The sequence below is a fragment of the Xenopus laevis genome, chromosome 5L (genome assembly GCF_017654675.1).
Source record: "Xenopus laevis strain J_2021 chromosome 5L, Xenopus_laevis_v10.1, whole genome shotgun sequence".
NCBI lineage: Eukaryota > Metazoa > Chordata > Amphibia > Anura > Pipidae > Xenopus > Xenopus laevis.
In genome coordinates, this window is record NC_054379.1 from 87,944,823 (window position 1) to 87,961,640 (window position 16,818).

The following is a 16,818-nucleotide window of genomic DNA, read 5'->3' on the forward strand; positions in this document are numbered from 1 at the left end:
CTGTGGATAGGAATTGTCAGATGGTCCCCAACTGCTGTGCAGGTAAACGATCATACTTTCAAATGGCAGGGGGAGCCCCCCCACCTTACTTCCCAGAACTCGAGCAGCATTGTTGGATTCCCTGTAGAGATTTGTATCCAGAGACGCAGTGCAGTCTCTATATTATGATTATTAATCAGTCTTGCTGTATTGGCTTCTATGGCAGATATTATTTGACTTGTGCTGTTTTGATAATTTATGACGATCCCTAAGCTTAACCTCCCAACTGAAGCCCAGACCACACTGAGCATGTGCGAGTCTTGATATTGCAGAAATGTCTAACAAAGTTACAAGATGACAGCCCCCTGCGCCAACTTTGAAAGCATAAATCATTTGTCTTATTAGGCTGCTGGTGCAGTAAGTTCATGTTTATATTTAGTATACATAATACAGCATTTCTAACATTATTCTATTTTAGACTTTAGTTGCCCTTTAAAGCAAAATTAACATAAACATTTTATTTTGAAAGCCTTGTGTACATTCTGCCAGTTTTCGTGACCACACAACTAACCTCCTAGAATTTATGCCATTTTGACTTGTTCCCCTGGCGAACGTAAAATTTAGTTCCTAATATATAACCATTAAATTTCATACAGTTTTTTAAAATATATTTTGTTTTCATGTTTTAAATTTTTCATGTAAGAAAATACAGTACAGTACAGTGTCGGTAAATCCTACTATTAAACTGGGTAAATGTTCTCCTTTAGTAACAAGATAATACACAATGGTAGAATATATGAAGACTATATAGAGAGAGAATACATAGAATATATAAAGAAAATATGATCTTTATATGATTATTTGGGGCACCAGTATACTAAAAAAACGCATGTCTTAGACTTAACCACATCAATAGTACAGTGTACAATGATATGGCTTATAGTATACTATAGTACCCTATAATTAGATTATTATGTGTGGTGGTGTTGAAAGGTTGTTGTTTGGCTATGTAATCATTGCATTAAATACATACAGTTAAGACACGCAATGAAGGTTAAGTTTCCCAGTTGCATTGTCATTATTGTAAATTGATTGCTGAATAAATGTATAAAATCAATAGTAGAGAAATAAAAAAAAATGTTTCATCATCTGTGTTCCACGGGCATCCTCTATTTAATAATATTGCATAGGATCATTTTTAAAATGCCAGGTCAACTAAGCTGTCATCTTCTGCTTTAGAATTGTTTGGAATGGTTTACTTCACCTCCAAAATCTAAACGCTCAGGATCTACTCAGACAATGCCATTTGTAAAAGTCCAAACACTAAATACTCCAGGAACAAATTCACAGGTAAAAATCTGAATCATCTCTAGCAGTCATTATAATCATAAATGCATATATATTCATTCTTTTATTTAAAATGTATAACTTACTAACAGAAATCCATGATCAATCGCTCATTGTTTAAAAGAGCATGAATATTAATAAACATGTAGTTACATTAGCAGATATGTACATATTATTCATCCCATGTGACTTTAATATCATTACCCTTTGCACCCCCTTCTTAATGCTGATCTGGCAAACGCCCTCATTTCATCCCTAATGTCTTCATCTAAATAAATAAGATGTGCCCACCACATGCTTCATACCCTGTGTGGTATGTGAGTGGATGATAGAACCTAGCGAGTTCATATGTAGTCATATGAATTATTGTCTTTGCCCTTATCTATCACTCACACAGTGTTACAGATATACCCTTAGAGGCATTGGCACACTGGGAGAGTTTCTGTGCTTTGCCCACTGCATTTTTAGTAGCTCAGTCATTCAGGACACTCCATTGGCCATTTTAGAATCGCCAAAAAGTGTAAGCATTTTTTTCTTCTTCCCACCACCATAAATATTTTAGCCCTGCTTCACCAATGGTTGCCAAGTTGCAATATTTCACTTCCTACACTTGCGCTATGCATAACAAGACTCCCTCATTTGCTCATGCATAACTATTCCTACCTTAGCATTAATGTATGTTCCCAGTTTGCCATTAGTTCCTTTATTAATATTTTACCATTGATGTTCTGTAAAACATACATAAAGCTTTCCATAAACAGAAACCTGTATTGATTCTCATACATCATCATTTAGAAATCTATTGAATATCTAAGTATGCAGTCCTTACAAAAAGAAATATGTTTATCACTTCAGAAACATGATGGACAATTTACAGTAATTCAGCTCGTTGGAATGCTTAGAGGAATTGCAGCAGGGATGAGATATTTGGCAGATATGGGATATGTACACAGAGATCTTGCAGCACGGAACGTTCTTGTGAACAGTAATCTGGTATGCAAGGTTTCAGACTTCGGCTTGTCTAGAGTTATAGAGGATGACCCAGATGCAGTGTATACCACAACAGTAAGTTAATTTACAATAAAACGTATGAGTTTGTTTACAAATGTACAAAAATCATATGTTATGCAATAGCTTTAAAGACAGTGGAACAGTTTCTTTTTGACTAGCCGAAAAGTTGGATATTTTTCCTTTGTTTTCTATATAACAGCTAAATATTTTAAATGTAGATGATAGAGAGATGGCCTTATCTTATCAGCTTGTTGAAGTTTGGAACGTTATGAATGCTGTCTTTTCTTCACCTTCCTAACCATATAGCTTTGTGTTTGACTGCCTGCATTCTGCCCTCTGGTGTGTTAAAGTGCAGTTCTGGATTTTAAAATGCAAATGCATCCTTACAGGGCAGTATACCCCTTATCAATGTGTGCTCAATGAATAGGGCTTGAGCTCAACATGTTTTTGCTATTGTTTAATCACCAAAATCTAAATGTTTTGTTATTTAAGTTAAAGAAGGCAGACAGGGAAATTAAAGATTCTTTGGGCCAGATTCAATTCAGTGAGAAAAAGATTCAAGGAGAAAAAACTTTTCTCTAAATTCAGTTCCAGTTTTCAGACTTCCAGACTTCAATAGAGTGTTCATGTGATAAACAGTGAATTGCATCCCAAATTGAATCTTGAGTCCATGAGTTTTCATGTGATAAACCTTTTTCTTGCTGACTTGAATCTGGACCTTTATGTTTGAACCTTGCTTGGTTTATAATTAGATTAACAGAGTTCAGATAATCGCCATAAATAATAGACTTCTATTTATCTGTGCTCTAGTAGTATAATTATCTACCTCACAAGGACCAAACATGGAGTCTGTGCTCTAGTAGTATAATTATCTACCTCACAAGGACCAAACATGGAGTCTGTGCTCTAGTAGTATAATTATCTACCTCACAAGGACCAAACATGGAGTAGCTTCAATGTCACTGTTTGCCCTGTTTAGTTCAAGAAATAACAAAAAAACATAAGGGTGAATGTAATTAAAATTGCAAGCGATATTTAAAATCGAACTTTTGCAAATGTTTACACTACGAATGTTCACAAAAGACATTTGTTCACAAACTTTGTGAGGAAGGTGTTGAGGTCTGAAATCAGTTAAAGATGCAAACAAGGAACATCTTGGTCCCTAACATTCGCAATCATCTTTGCAAACATGTTTTATGCTGATTAAACATATTATATTCCCCACTGGATCTTTAACACGAAGGTAGGAAAGTTATTTGTTGATTCTAAAGTATCAGCATTTTAACCATAGTTACCACTGCCTAAAACTGTTGACATTTAAAATAGTAATGCACAGAAAACAGCACATTTAAAAGTTTAAGAATTCTTTTCATCTTTTGGTGTTGATGACCCTTGACATACTGTAGAATAAAGCTAGTAAGTGGACAGCAAAGTGGCTCAGTAGGTAGCCCATCTTCCTTGCATAGCTGTGGGAATAAATTTTAATCCAACTTCTGTGCTATATGCAAATATGTATGGTCTCCCCATTTCTGTGTGTGTGTTTCCTTTTACACTTTGAAAACATCCAGGCAGCTTAACTGACTCCTGATAAAAAGTTTCCCTATCTTGTGTGAATATGATAGAGACCTAAGATTGTAAGCTCTGGTGTGAGTATGTACTGATGTATACTGTCTATGAAGTGTTGTGTACATGTGTTGACACTATTTAAATAATAGTTAATTATAAAATTAAGTTTCTTACTCTTTTTTTTATTTTTGTTTACATTATTAATGGAAATTCATTTTTTTGAATCCCAAAGAGTTGATTATTGTATTCATTGTATCTAATCAGGGGGGAAAGATTCCAGTAAGGTGGACAGCACCGGAGGCCATTCAATATCGCAAATTCACATCAGCGAGTGACGTGTGGAGTTATGGAATTGTGATGTGGGAAGTAATGTCCTATGGAGAAAGGCCTTATTGGGACATGTCAAATCAGGATGTAAGTAATTCCTTCTGTCTCTGTCAGCATCAAGATTATTAAGCCCATTAAATAATAAAACGAATGTAAAGGCATATACATAAAATTGCACAGCCATGTAGATATTAAAGGGATACTGTCATGGGAAAAAAATTTTTTTTCAAAATGCATCAGTTAATAGTGCTACTCCAGCAGAATTCTGCACTGAAATCCATTTCTCATAAGAGCAAACAGATTTTTTTATATTCAATTTTGAAATCTGACATGGGGCTAGACATTTTGTCAATTTCCCAGCTGCCCCATGTCATGTGACTTGTGCTCTGATAAACTTCAATCACTCTTTACTGCTGTACTGCAAGTTGGAGTGATATCACCCCCTCCCTTTACCCCCCCAGCAGCCAAACAAAAGAACAATGGGAAGGTAACCAGATAACAGCTCCCTAACACAAGATAACAGCTGCCTGGTAGATCTAAGAACAACACTCAATAGTAAAAACCCATGTCCCACTGGGACACATTCAGTTACATTGAGAAGGAAAAACAGCAGCCTGCCAGAAAGCATTTCTCTCCTGAAGTGCAGGCACAAGTCACATGACATGGGGCAGCTGGGAAATTGACAAAATGTCTAGCCCCATGTCAGATTTCAAAATTGAATATAAAAAAAATCTGTTTGCTCTTTTATGAAATGGATTTCAGTGCAGAATTCTGCTGGAGTAGCACTATTAACTGATGCATTTTGAAAAAATTTTTTTTTCCCATGACAGTATCCCTTTAAAGAATGATTTGGAATTTCAATTTGTTTGAATAACAATAATATAAGAACTTGAAAAATATTAAATCCTTTCAATACACAGATATAATATTTTATATACATATCTTTATGCGTGTGTCAGTTTTTATCATTGTTTATTTAGCCATGGATCATAAATCTAAAATAAGATATAAAAAGTCTAACTCGTGAGCCATCCTTGCAGAGTGCAAAATTGTTAACATTTGACAGGGCTCAATGTCAAAGATTTCATGGACTGTCAAAATATGTGCAAACTAATCCTTGGGGATGGGAAAGAGAAATATTTACATTCCCTAGATACTCAGTAAAGTTTTATTTCTTTGACACCTCCTTCAAGTACGAACAACAAACATAAACATCTCTGACAAGAATACAAAGCAACTGTATAGCTGCAGCTGCTTAACATTTAAATAAGCAAGTGTTGCTGTGTTATCTTTTATTGTTTAGCTAGCAGAGTTAGTGGATTCTCCTTAGTATTTATCCTGAAGCTGGACATAAGCTGTGAGAAGATTCAATTGAATCAGTCAAGGCATGTCAGCTTCCGCAGTCCTTTAAAAGTTTAATTTTAAGCTTGTCTTATCTTGAGTCGTTCTCCAATGACAGTCTTGTCTGTATGGTTTTTGTCTTTCAATTTGCTTGCATTGACAGCTATCTTTGATATTTCATCCATGCTTTATATCACCTAAAATGAAGTAATACCGTCTCCGCCTTTTCATTTCTCATAGAAATTAAATGATAGTAAAATGGAATACCTTTATACATATTATGACAGTCATTAAGATAATGAATGTTGATAGGTTTCTGATATTTAAATAATTGAATAAATCCGCCACTCACATTATGGAGTCCCAGACTGATTCTGTCTCACTGATTTTCAGGAAGCAATAGCAGCAATGATTGGCATGAAAGGAAACCCACAGACACTTAAAAGCTGTTAATTCAACAGAGATTTTAGAACAAGATATTTTAAATGCAAACCCCTTCATTCTTAAATGATATGATCTGCTGTCCTGTGGTGTCCTCAGATATTATTAGTACAAAAATATTTCATATCCATTACATGACTTATTCAAATGTGCATAATATAAAACATTTTTTTAAATGAAGAAATCAGAAGTCACTTTTGAGTTTTTTCACCTGTATCAAAGAGCTGCACCTGTTGCCTATTCCCTATGTGGTTATAGAACACCTCTGACACTTCTATTATGTTATATTTTAGTTCTTTCCTACTTCATGTTTATATTCTTACTGAGTGGTAAGCAGTTCAAGTTATATAATTCATGGATTGTTACTTGGTTCATATTTAGAAATCAGTCTGATGGTGTATCTATGCTTTTGGGGTCTGCAGTTGCTTGTGAACTACAATTCCAAGCAGCCTTTAATAAAGTACAAATAACTAAATATGGTAATGAGAGTGCTGGAACTGGTGACCATGAGTTTTGGTTTTTAACGAGTGGGATATGATGTTATAAGCAATGCATTGGGAAAGTTGGCTCATCTGATGTTACAAAGGTCAGTTAAACTAGCTTTCAGGTGCAAATCTCTTAATCATTTATAGTTAGGCATTACAAAAATACCTAAGTAGTTCAGCAGCAAAAAAATGCCTTTATTATCAATATCAAAGAAAAACACAGAACTGAAATTTAATATATGCCTAGAGGCTAGCCGATGACTTTGCAGTAACACTGCCTTCTTCATAAAATAAATGTATAAAATAAATGTATCTGACCCACAATTTTCTGTATTATAGTCTAGTGACTTACATGTAATTTTCACAACTGTACAGCATACAGAGTATCAAATGTTGCCATGTTTAATTGTTGCAGGGCTGGCACATGGAATATTTGTAAAAATCAACCCCCTTTAAAGAATTTTTTTTGCTTTTTCAAATTTCCCACACACATAGCAAGATCCACTGCCAAAAATATGGGGTGGTACTCTACATATTGTATGTATAAATATTTAGGCAAAGTGGAGGGTGGAAATGTACTTTCTTTTCTTCCTCTGTCCCTTGTACTATTCTCTGATATCTCTCTGATATCTCTCTATCACCCTGTATGACTTCACATCTTCAAGCCTCCGCCCTCCTTCTTCCCCTTCTTCTATCATTGTTCACGTTACATTTTAAAATTATACTGGGCTTCTTGGAAATAATTATGCATTGTAGATAAAATACTTGGTTGATTGGAAGCGAAGTGACATTTCACTTTATACCTGCTTGATGAATGAATTTTTTTATGTAGGATTCCCTATTTGGCACCATTATATCATCCTTATTATTATAATTAACCTGTAATTATAATGTGTGAAAATATTCTGCAATGTTGTACAGTAGACTTTAAAGTATTTTACTGTTCCCAAAAACCTTTTATAGATAGTAATCACCACTAAACTAGGCACATTTTAAATATGACCCTCTTTTGAAGGGATGAGCATTGCTTACAGTGAGCTCCTCACCGAAGATATATTTTTTGTTGTGCTATTGTCATTTTTGTAATAACCATGCCATAGACATAGAGTATCTAGTAGAAATAAGTCTAAAGCAATTGGACTTTCTCAGTATTCTTGAAAACAGTTCACCGCTTATCTTTTTTCCAGTTCGCCTAAGTAGTTGGGAATTCCCCAGAACTTAAACCTTTAAGGGAAATTTTTCAATGGGACCATTGTATTTGGATGTAGGTGACTGTATTTCTCTTGTGAGGGACCACTCAGTTGAACTGCAGAAGCTACTTGGATAAGTGGTGAAACGTTTTCAAAAATACTCAGATGGTCCAGTTGATTTAGACTTATTTCTGCTAGATACTGTGTATCATGGCCTGGATGAATGAAAATCCTCATGGACAATGCCATAAAGGAATGTAAATAAAGGATGGTTATTGATGTAACCTTTTGATTATAAATCTAAATATTTTCACATTAAGGGCATCAAGTTAACTATGAACTCATACAATTGACTATTGGTTGCGATCGTATGACCTTATATCACTCTTTGTAAACTTGGGGACAGAAAGGGGTGAGCCGTGCAGCCTTAGGATACACACCTATTGTATCTGCTAATCCAAATTTAAATGTAATTAAAATTAATATAATTTTTACACTTTTTTACTTTGGTGATTTGGCTAAACTAGGATGATGGGATTTTGAGTCCTTCAACCCACCACACACATAATGATCAGCAATTAAGTAGTGATGATGTCACTCCTCTTCTGCTTACCTAAGTGTGTAATATGATCCTCTGTTGCACAGAGAAAAACAAGCCCATGCATGCCTTTACTGCAAACTTCAGGTACCTTACTACAAACAGTTGAGTTACAACAATAAATCTTTCCTGCTCATAATAGACACTTAAGTCTTCACTCTTAACTTTCCTTTGAGGTTTATTCTTTGCAATCTGTCCTGTCTCTGCCAGTATATTTTATTGGTTATGGCTTTTTGATATGTGTTGTGTTCTGAATTTGTGATTATCACACTTTAAGTTACATTTTTTTTATAACAAATATCACTGCTTTTACAATACCATGTCTACAGAGGTTGGCTATGTGAACACTAGTAAAACGATCACTGATCCACACATCGTTTCTAGCAACTAATTACACACATTTTGGCGCCATTTTCAAGGGGAGGGGTATAAGGTTTGAATTTCTTCACTCTGTTCTTACCTTGACAAAGGTCTCAAGGAAGACCGAAACGTTGGAATAACAAATAAACTTTATACCTTTTTCACCATATTTTAAGACCTGTGAGTGCCTTGCTTTACATGATATTCTATAAATATATAAAACTGCTGTATGAATTTGAGATACTGAGAGCTGACACTTAAGAAAATGTTTTTATTGAAACCACAAGGAAGGGATGTATGTCTTTTATTGTACCTGTAGGGAAATGTCTTCTAATGAAATTAGTATTCTTCAATCTCTCTAAACTTGTATTGTTTAAGGCAATGTATTAGGCAAGCTACTTTTTCTTTTTTAAGAATAGGCATGACATTCATAGACAAATATATACTGTTTTCAAATCAAATTAGCTCTGAAAACATGAAGTAGAGCCTACTGTAAAGTAATTCAACTGTCTTCTTGAAAATTGTGTTTCTTAAAAAAGGTTATTAAAGCCATTGAAGAAGGTTATCGTTTGCCAGCACCAATGGATTGCCCTTCTGGTCTTCATCAACTAATGTTAGACTGCTGGCAAAAAGAACGTGGAGAAAGGCCTAAGTTTGAGCAAATTGTTGGTATTTTAGATAAAATGATACGGAACCCTAATAGCCTGAAGACTCCTATGGGAACTTGCAATAGGTAAAATGCTGCCAATATATTTCTTTATACTGTAAAAGTTGTTGGATTGAAAGGGACAGATTTTTGGGGATTTCGTTTTGAATTATTCACTACCAGTATGAGTTAGGTAATAAAATTATTAACACATGGACAAGCAAAGTATTGTATCTATGTGAAAAGTGTTCATACCCGCCAATATTCACAGTTTAAAGGCAGAAAAATATTTTGGGTGAGTGTTTGGGGGGAAAGTGTAGACTGGTTTCATTAGCATTCATCTGAATTGTTGGATGGTGTTCCAAGTTTATAAACATGAAAATAAGGTAGAAGCACAGCTTGAAATTCCAATGAGTTATGGCACAAAATTGTAAGAACGCTGTGTTTATTGTTTGGCTTCATTAAATGATGTCCAGGAGCTCCACAGCTTTCATGTTTTAGGACTGTGTCCAGTGTTGCAACTGAGATAATTTCTTTAATAAAATGTTGTCTTTTTATTACTGCTGGTGTCCTAATTTTGTAATTTTTGTACTACTGTACATTCAAGTAACTATTGGACAGAAAAAAAAGCCAGTGTGGTGAATTCTAAAAATTAAATATCAGTAATTGCACTGAAGTGCAAAAGACATATGACTATTGGAATCCCTAGAGCAATATCGCCTAGAAAAGGAGTTGAACAAATAAATGAAAAGACTAAAATTAACAACTGTGAGATAATAATAGAATCAGGTCAGAACTTGTCGTGCGCTTAATGTGAAATCTATAAAGATAAATGGGAAGCAAGCCATATTAGCACCAATGCAAATATATCAAGAACAGCACTTTATTTACACGTAACTACCTATACAAATGCATAAAAAGATGCCACTGTATTATGTACACTCAATCTATAAATTCCCATATTGAATAGAGGCACAAATGTTGCACCTTGTATTATATCATACAAAGTGTATTAAACAAGCCATATAAAATACTATGAGGTAATGAAAGATGAATTTGTCTACGTCTTGTATTAAATGATAATTGCTGGTTGGTTCCTCTGGGTTACTAAATGTGTATCAAACTTTGCACTTTTTAACACCTTAACCACTTAACTCCAGTGTCACATCATTTTATTTCCAAGCAATTCCTTCTCGAAAGACTAGAGAATCTTCTGCCCTTCTCGTGTTTTTTGAGAAATAGGGGTCGATGGCATCACCAATTTACTATTAGAGTTTTTTATGTATTCAAGTTTAAATATGGGAATTTAAAAACGTGTGTTCATAAAAAAGTGGATAATATTATTACCTTAGAATGAGGAAAATAATGAAAAGAGATAATTGACCATCATTGTAGAATAGTTTTTAAATTTGAATGAAATCATCTAAAGAAGAAGTCATGGGGGCAAATTCACTAAAAGGTGAAGCTAGCGAAAATTCGGCAGAAATAACATCCGCAGGGACATCTCCAATTTACTAACAGTTGTAGAGGACAATTCACTAGCGAAAGAGTACATCGCTAACAAAGTTTGGCGAAAAAAGTGTGAATATTCCATTTTCATCAGTTTCCTTCGCCAGTGTAGACCATGGTGAACTGATAAGATGGAGCTCCTCAATCTTATGTCAGTGACATAATATCCTGTATGCCGAAAAGTTAAAAAAATATATAAAAAATTCTGGCGTTTTTTCATATTTTAAAGTGGGATTCTTTTTAAAAGTTGTATTTGTTTAAAATGTTTGTTTTAACTTTTTTTTAACCATTTTAGGGGCATGCCACATTTGTTTTGGGTGGGTTCATGTATAGGACATTAGAGGATCTGTTTTGTCTTTGTTTTGCTTCCTTCCATTTTTAATAATAAGTGGCCACTTCAAGCATTTGCACAAACATCTCTAATAAAGACATACTGTATATATGACCTATACTGTATGTACCCGACCCTATTCAAATTGACCTAAGCATAGTGTATTAACAAAGTTTTGCTAGGCAGACATGAACATTAGCGAAAATTCGTTACGAAATGCTCCCGCTAGCGAATCTACACTAGCAAATCTTCGCCAGCGTTCGCTCCCTAGGCGTAACTTTGCATTTTAGAGAATTAGCGTAGTGGTAGCAAATTTGCACCTTATGAATTTGAGCGAAGCCTTCCGAGGTGAAAATTTGTATTTTGGAGAATTTGCCCTATGGACACATGCAGCACGTTGTGACTGCAGAGCCTGTAAGCCTTATCCTTAATAACTGTACCATGTGCTTAAGCACTACATTGATTACTACTACTAATACTGATTTCTTATTAAAGGGATACTGTCATGGGGAAAAAAACATTTTTCAAAATTAATCAGTTAATAGTGCTGCTCCAGCAGAATTCTGCACTGAAATCCATTTCTCAAAAGAGCAAACAGATTTTTTTTATATTCAATTTTGAAATCTGACATGGGGCTAGACATATTGTTAGTTTCCCAGCAGCCCCCAAGTCATGTGACTTGTGCTTCAATCACTCTTTACTGCTGTACTGCAAATTGGAGTGATATCACCCCCTCCCTTTTCCCCACCAGCAGCCAAACAAAAGAACAATGGGAAGGTAACCAGATAACAGCTCCCTAACACAAGATAACAGCTCCCTGGTAGATCTAAGAACAACACTTAATAGTAAAAACCCATGTCTCACTGAGACACATTCAGTTACATTGAGAAGGAAAAACAGCAGCCTGCCAGAAAGCATTTCTCTCCTAAAGTGGATCACATGACCAGGGGCAGCTGGGAAATTGACAAAATGTCTAGCCCCATGTCAGATTTCAAAATTAATTATAAAAAAATCTGTTTGCTCTTTTGAGAAATGGATTTCAGTGCAGAATTCTGATAGAGTAGCACTATTAACTGAAGCGTTTTTGAAAAAAACATGTTTTCCGATGACAGGATCCCTTTAATAGTTTTGAATACATAAAAATTATTAACCCTATCCTCACCAGTGACGTGAAATATTTTTGAATTACTCAGACCTACTAGCCCTCTTCTGGATCAGAATACCCTGGACTTCAATTCCTTTTGCTCTGTGGGAGAATGGCTAGAAGCTATCAAGATGGAAAGGTACAAGGAGAATTTCAGCTCATCAGGTTACAATTCCCTTGAGGCTGTCGCCAGGATGTCCATTGAGTAAGTTACAGTATATGGTATTTGTATTTATAACTAATTGATTCCATGCCCGTGCTTGTCACTAATATGTTATGGTATTTAGAAACCAATTTCCAAACCCAACACATAAGGGATAAAGGTCTGCAGGAACTCCCTTTCATTAGCCTGTACTGGTAGGGTGGCAGTGCCTTATTCTTTTTAAAGAACAAGGAGAGGTTAAGTCACAAATTTTAATTGCTCGCCCCATACTGCTGACCGGATCTCCACTTCATTATATATTACACCAGCTTGGGATATTTTATGGCAGGGCAGGCATCCGCCATCTTCCTCCTTGTTCACAGCAACTCTCTCCAATAAAGGAGGCTTGGTCCATGCCAGGAATTAGAATTTTCCCATTAGTTTATTGGTCAGAGTAGTCATTTTTGCCTGTGCTCATATAAACAAATTTTCAGATTAATGTGGGTTCTCTAGAAAACAAATCTAAAGAATAATCATGCAACATTCCAAACTATGAGTATAGTGATTGCCGCTCATTTGATTCTTGGGCACAACAATCTTTTACTGAGATCGAAAGTAGGCAGAATTTTAAATAGAAGTGCAATGATGTTGCCTCAGAACTTGCAGAATGTGCCCATTTTCTGGTGAGCTTGCATTCCAGTCATATTGAAGAAGGATTTATGCAGCAATAATTCATGTTTCATTTGACCTTGGCAAAAATAGTTTGTTTTTATTAACCTAAATACTAACAAATTAGAAGTGATATCAGCAGGGTCAACATGCACAGCAGGCCAGCTGGGAAGCAAATTGAGTCTATGTAATGATATTGCAAAATGAATGAATTCAACTATGCTGATCTTGCAAATGTGTATTGTGAAGAATATAGGGGTCAAATTAATTAGACCCCGAAACCAAAGTCACTTCTAGTATTCTTTTTAAATGCATTTATTCATATGCATCTGAGCCAGAATTGTATAGAATATAGGTGCATTATAGACGACTGAATTAGCTGGAAGACCAAAATAATCTTTTAATATGTGAAACAGAGTTTTTGTAGCTAATATAAATAGAATTGTTTTAGATTTAAAACAAGAACACAGCAGATTTAAGAAACTTGATTTGAAAAATACCCATTCAGACACACTGCAAAAATTAATATAGGCTCAGAAACCTTACATATCTTCTAAATATTTAATTTAATATATTCACAACAGTCCTCCTTAAAATAACATGTACCCCCCTTTTTGACAAGAGCTCATTCAGTTGAGCTTATGTAGAAATGACATATAAACACTATCAGAAATTATAAATATAAAACTTTATTTTTACACAATCATACCTGATTCCACAGATCCAAGGACCCCATGATAACTCCAATGAGCTATTTCCCAAGATCCCTTATGCTAAGAGTGTAATGCAACTCTCACCCTCAACTTGTTCCAGTGAAAAATGATGGATTCTGGGACTTGAGGTCCTTCTACTTACCATAGTCAGATTTTCTGGAAAGCTGAGGGACTTCAAGCCCCAGAATCCATCACTTTATAATAGAACAAGATAAGGGATGGATTGCATTACAGTGAGACTCTGGGGGCGGCAAACACACTAAAAGACTTTTATAGTTGACTTCCAATCTGTGAAATCAGGTATATCTGTGTAAAAATAAAGTATATATATATATATATATATATATATATATATATATATATATATTTTTTTTTTTTATATTTATTTCTGAAAGTTGAGATAGTATTTGTGCACCTTATGAGCTCACGTTAAAATGAGGTGTTTATTATGCATTTAAGATAAAAATTATATTTTATCAAGTTAGAAGAAAATGAAGTAGCAGATACAACTAACTAACTAAACATGTCAGTTACTTGTTCCAGAAAGCCCCTGCTAAGGGCAGATAGCAAGGATATAAGATGGAGGCACTCAATAACGAGATATTGACAATATTTAAAAAAATCATTTATATGTCATTGGAAGGTCACTGTTTACTTGGGATGACATCTTTGATTTCCTCTAGCATGTGAACTGCTCATTACAGTTTTCTAACCATCTATTCCTCAACACAACACTCATTACATATATTCAAGACTTTGCTAGAGTTGCACCCCTGCAGCTTCCCTTCCATTTCACATCAGCCTTCCTTCCAGTCTCTCTGCCATGAATGGACATTTAAAACATGTCTTTAGAATATCTACCCGAGTATTCATTCACAATACACGATATGCCACTGCCATCTGCTATTATGCTACCTATAATAATAATAGTAATTAGGATGTAGCTAGGTTGTCTAGAAAGCATAGGCAGCCTTTTAAAGGATCAATGCACCAAGTTCAAAATAATAACTAACATTCAGACATTCACTTTTCTATTTTGTTTGTTTTTGCTCCTTTAGTAATTAAATAAAACATATAGTTTATGCGGCAAATGTAACCTATATTTGGGTTGTGATACAAGTATAGGATCCCTTATCCGGAAATCCAATATCAAGAAAGCTCCGAATTACGGAATGGCTGTCTCCCATAGACTGCATTTTATCCAAATAATGCACATTTTTGAAAATGATTTGCTTTTTCTCTGTAATAATAAAACAATACCTTGTACTTGATCCCAACCAAGATATAATTAATCCTTATTGGAAGCAAAACCAGCCTATTGGGTTTATTTAATGTTTAAATGAATTTCTAGTAGACTTAAGGCATGAAGACCCAAATTACGGAAAGATCTGTTATCCGGAAAACCCCAGGTCCCGAGCATTCTGGATAACAGGTCCCATAGCTATACCAGTGATCTGTGATTGCTCCCATAAGCAGAACTCCTCCACACACTTTTGCAAGGAGTAATTATCTTTTTTTCTCTCCTTAGTGATGTCATCAGCTTAGGAATTACATTGGTTGGACATCAGAAGAAAATAATGAACAGTATTCAGACTATGAGAGCACAAATGTTTCAGTTACATGGAACAGGCATTCAAGTGTGATGGACAGTCCTCCCTTAATCGGGAGGTAAGACTATGGGACAACAGCACTGGCCTTCATCTCACTACACAAGAACTGCTGCTAGACTTTACTCAATTTCCTGAGTCTTCTTTACTATGGCTTTCTACAGTACAAATCAACTAGATCCTCAAGCACCTGTAGACTTGAACTCCCAAGTGCCACCAGATATAACCTGAAAGTGAACTGGATCATCCTGGTGTGGCAACGAAGACAGCAGTAAAACATTATACTACCTGAAAAAGTACAACTGAGCTCTCTAACCTCCTTTTTACCCAAAATGACTTTTTCAACTGTACTGTACATAAAGAATTTTAAAAAGAGTATATTTGTTGGAGAAAATCATGAGACTATTGGTAAATGCAGCAAAATTATTTTCTTTGATCTGTGGTTTATAATCTCTTTTTTTTTTCTTGTGTTAGTCTCTTAATGTTCCATTTTCAGAGTAATACGTTTCATTTCCCGAATACTGGTAAACCGTTAATAGCATGGCTGAAGAAATATATAAATGCTGTTAGCATTGATTCATTTGACTGCACAACCCTTTAGACATTAGCAAATCACTTGCAAGTATATGAAACTTCTGCAGGTTTATGACATGTATTTTATTTTTCCTGTTGTTTTCTTAAGATGTGCTGAATTTAAAGCAATAACCGTATTTGTGTGACGTTTCTCACACCCTAAATATAGAATATGCGTCAGAAACATTACTTTTCATGAATAAAATGTGAGAGTTAAGGCAATTCTCAGAATGAGCAGGGTCTTCTGAACTAGGTACAATATCACCAAATAATACTGAATTATATTACACTATCCCTACGATATTTCAGTTCAACACACACAGCAGGGTTATCTGGCATTTAACAAACCTTTCACTGTCAGAAATCATTGCAATTAAGGGGCAAATTTATCAAGGGTCGAATAGTAGATTAAAACTTTTGAGTTTCAAAATTCACACATTTCGAATTTGAATCCTCCTATTCGAATGTAAATTTATGTAGATGTATCACAACTCAACCATGGAAACAGTGCTAATTCAATATTCGCCCCCAAAAACCAATGTCAATGGCAGAGGTCCATAGAGCCATTTGATTTTTTTTTCAGGAGAAAAACTCGATTCGTACGAATTGAATACAATTAAAATTTTCAGGACGGAACCATTTGATCGAATATTACATATTCAAATGTTTTCTTAAATAACCTACCAGTTGAATTGTAAGTATATTCAAATTGAAAAAAAATTCACATGAATTTGAAATTTGACCTTTGATAAATGGGCCTCTAAGATTATAGTTGACAAGCAATCAGATTTGAAAGAAATAGCCAAAGTATATTTTGTATGAGATGTTATAGAAGGCAA

General features: G+C 34.9%; 1 protein-coding gene across 4 annotated transcripts in view; it reads left to right on the top strand.

The window, feature by feature from the left end:
• Nucleotides 1–16,615, top strand: part of epha7.L (EPH receptor A7 L homeolog) — a 117,352-nt gene extending 100,737 nt beyond the window's left edge. For 3 of the 4 annotated variants that reach the window (XM_018263379.2, XM_018263380.2, XM_018263381.2), the window contains 6 exons: nucleotides 1,219–1,329; nucleotides 2,182–2,391; nucleotides 4,168–4,317; nucleotides 9,185–9,378; nucleotides 12,325–12,480; nucleotides 15,328–16,614. In XM_018263379.2, coding sequence (XP_018118868.1) covers nucleotides 1,219–1,329; nucleotides 2,182–2,391; nucleotides 4,168–4,317; nucleotides 9,185–9,378; nucleotides 12,325–12,480; nucleotides 15,328–15,442 — 936 coding nt within the window. In that variant the 3' untranslated portion in view covers nucleotides 15,443–16,614. Of the gene's footprint in view, nucleotides 1–1,218; nucleotides 1,330–2,181; nucleotides 2,392–4,167; nucleotides 4,318–9,184; nucleotides 9,379–12,324; nucleotides 12,481–15,327 lie in introns of all 4 variants that reach the window. The other variant, XM_018263378.2, reaches the window with a different exon arrangement.
• Nucleotides 16,616–16,818: the final 203 nt, after the last annotated feature.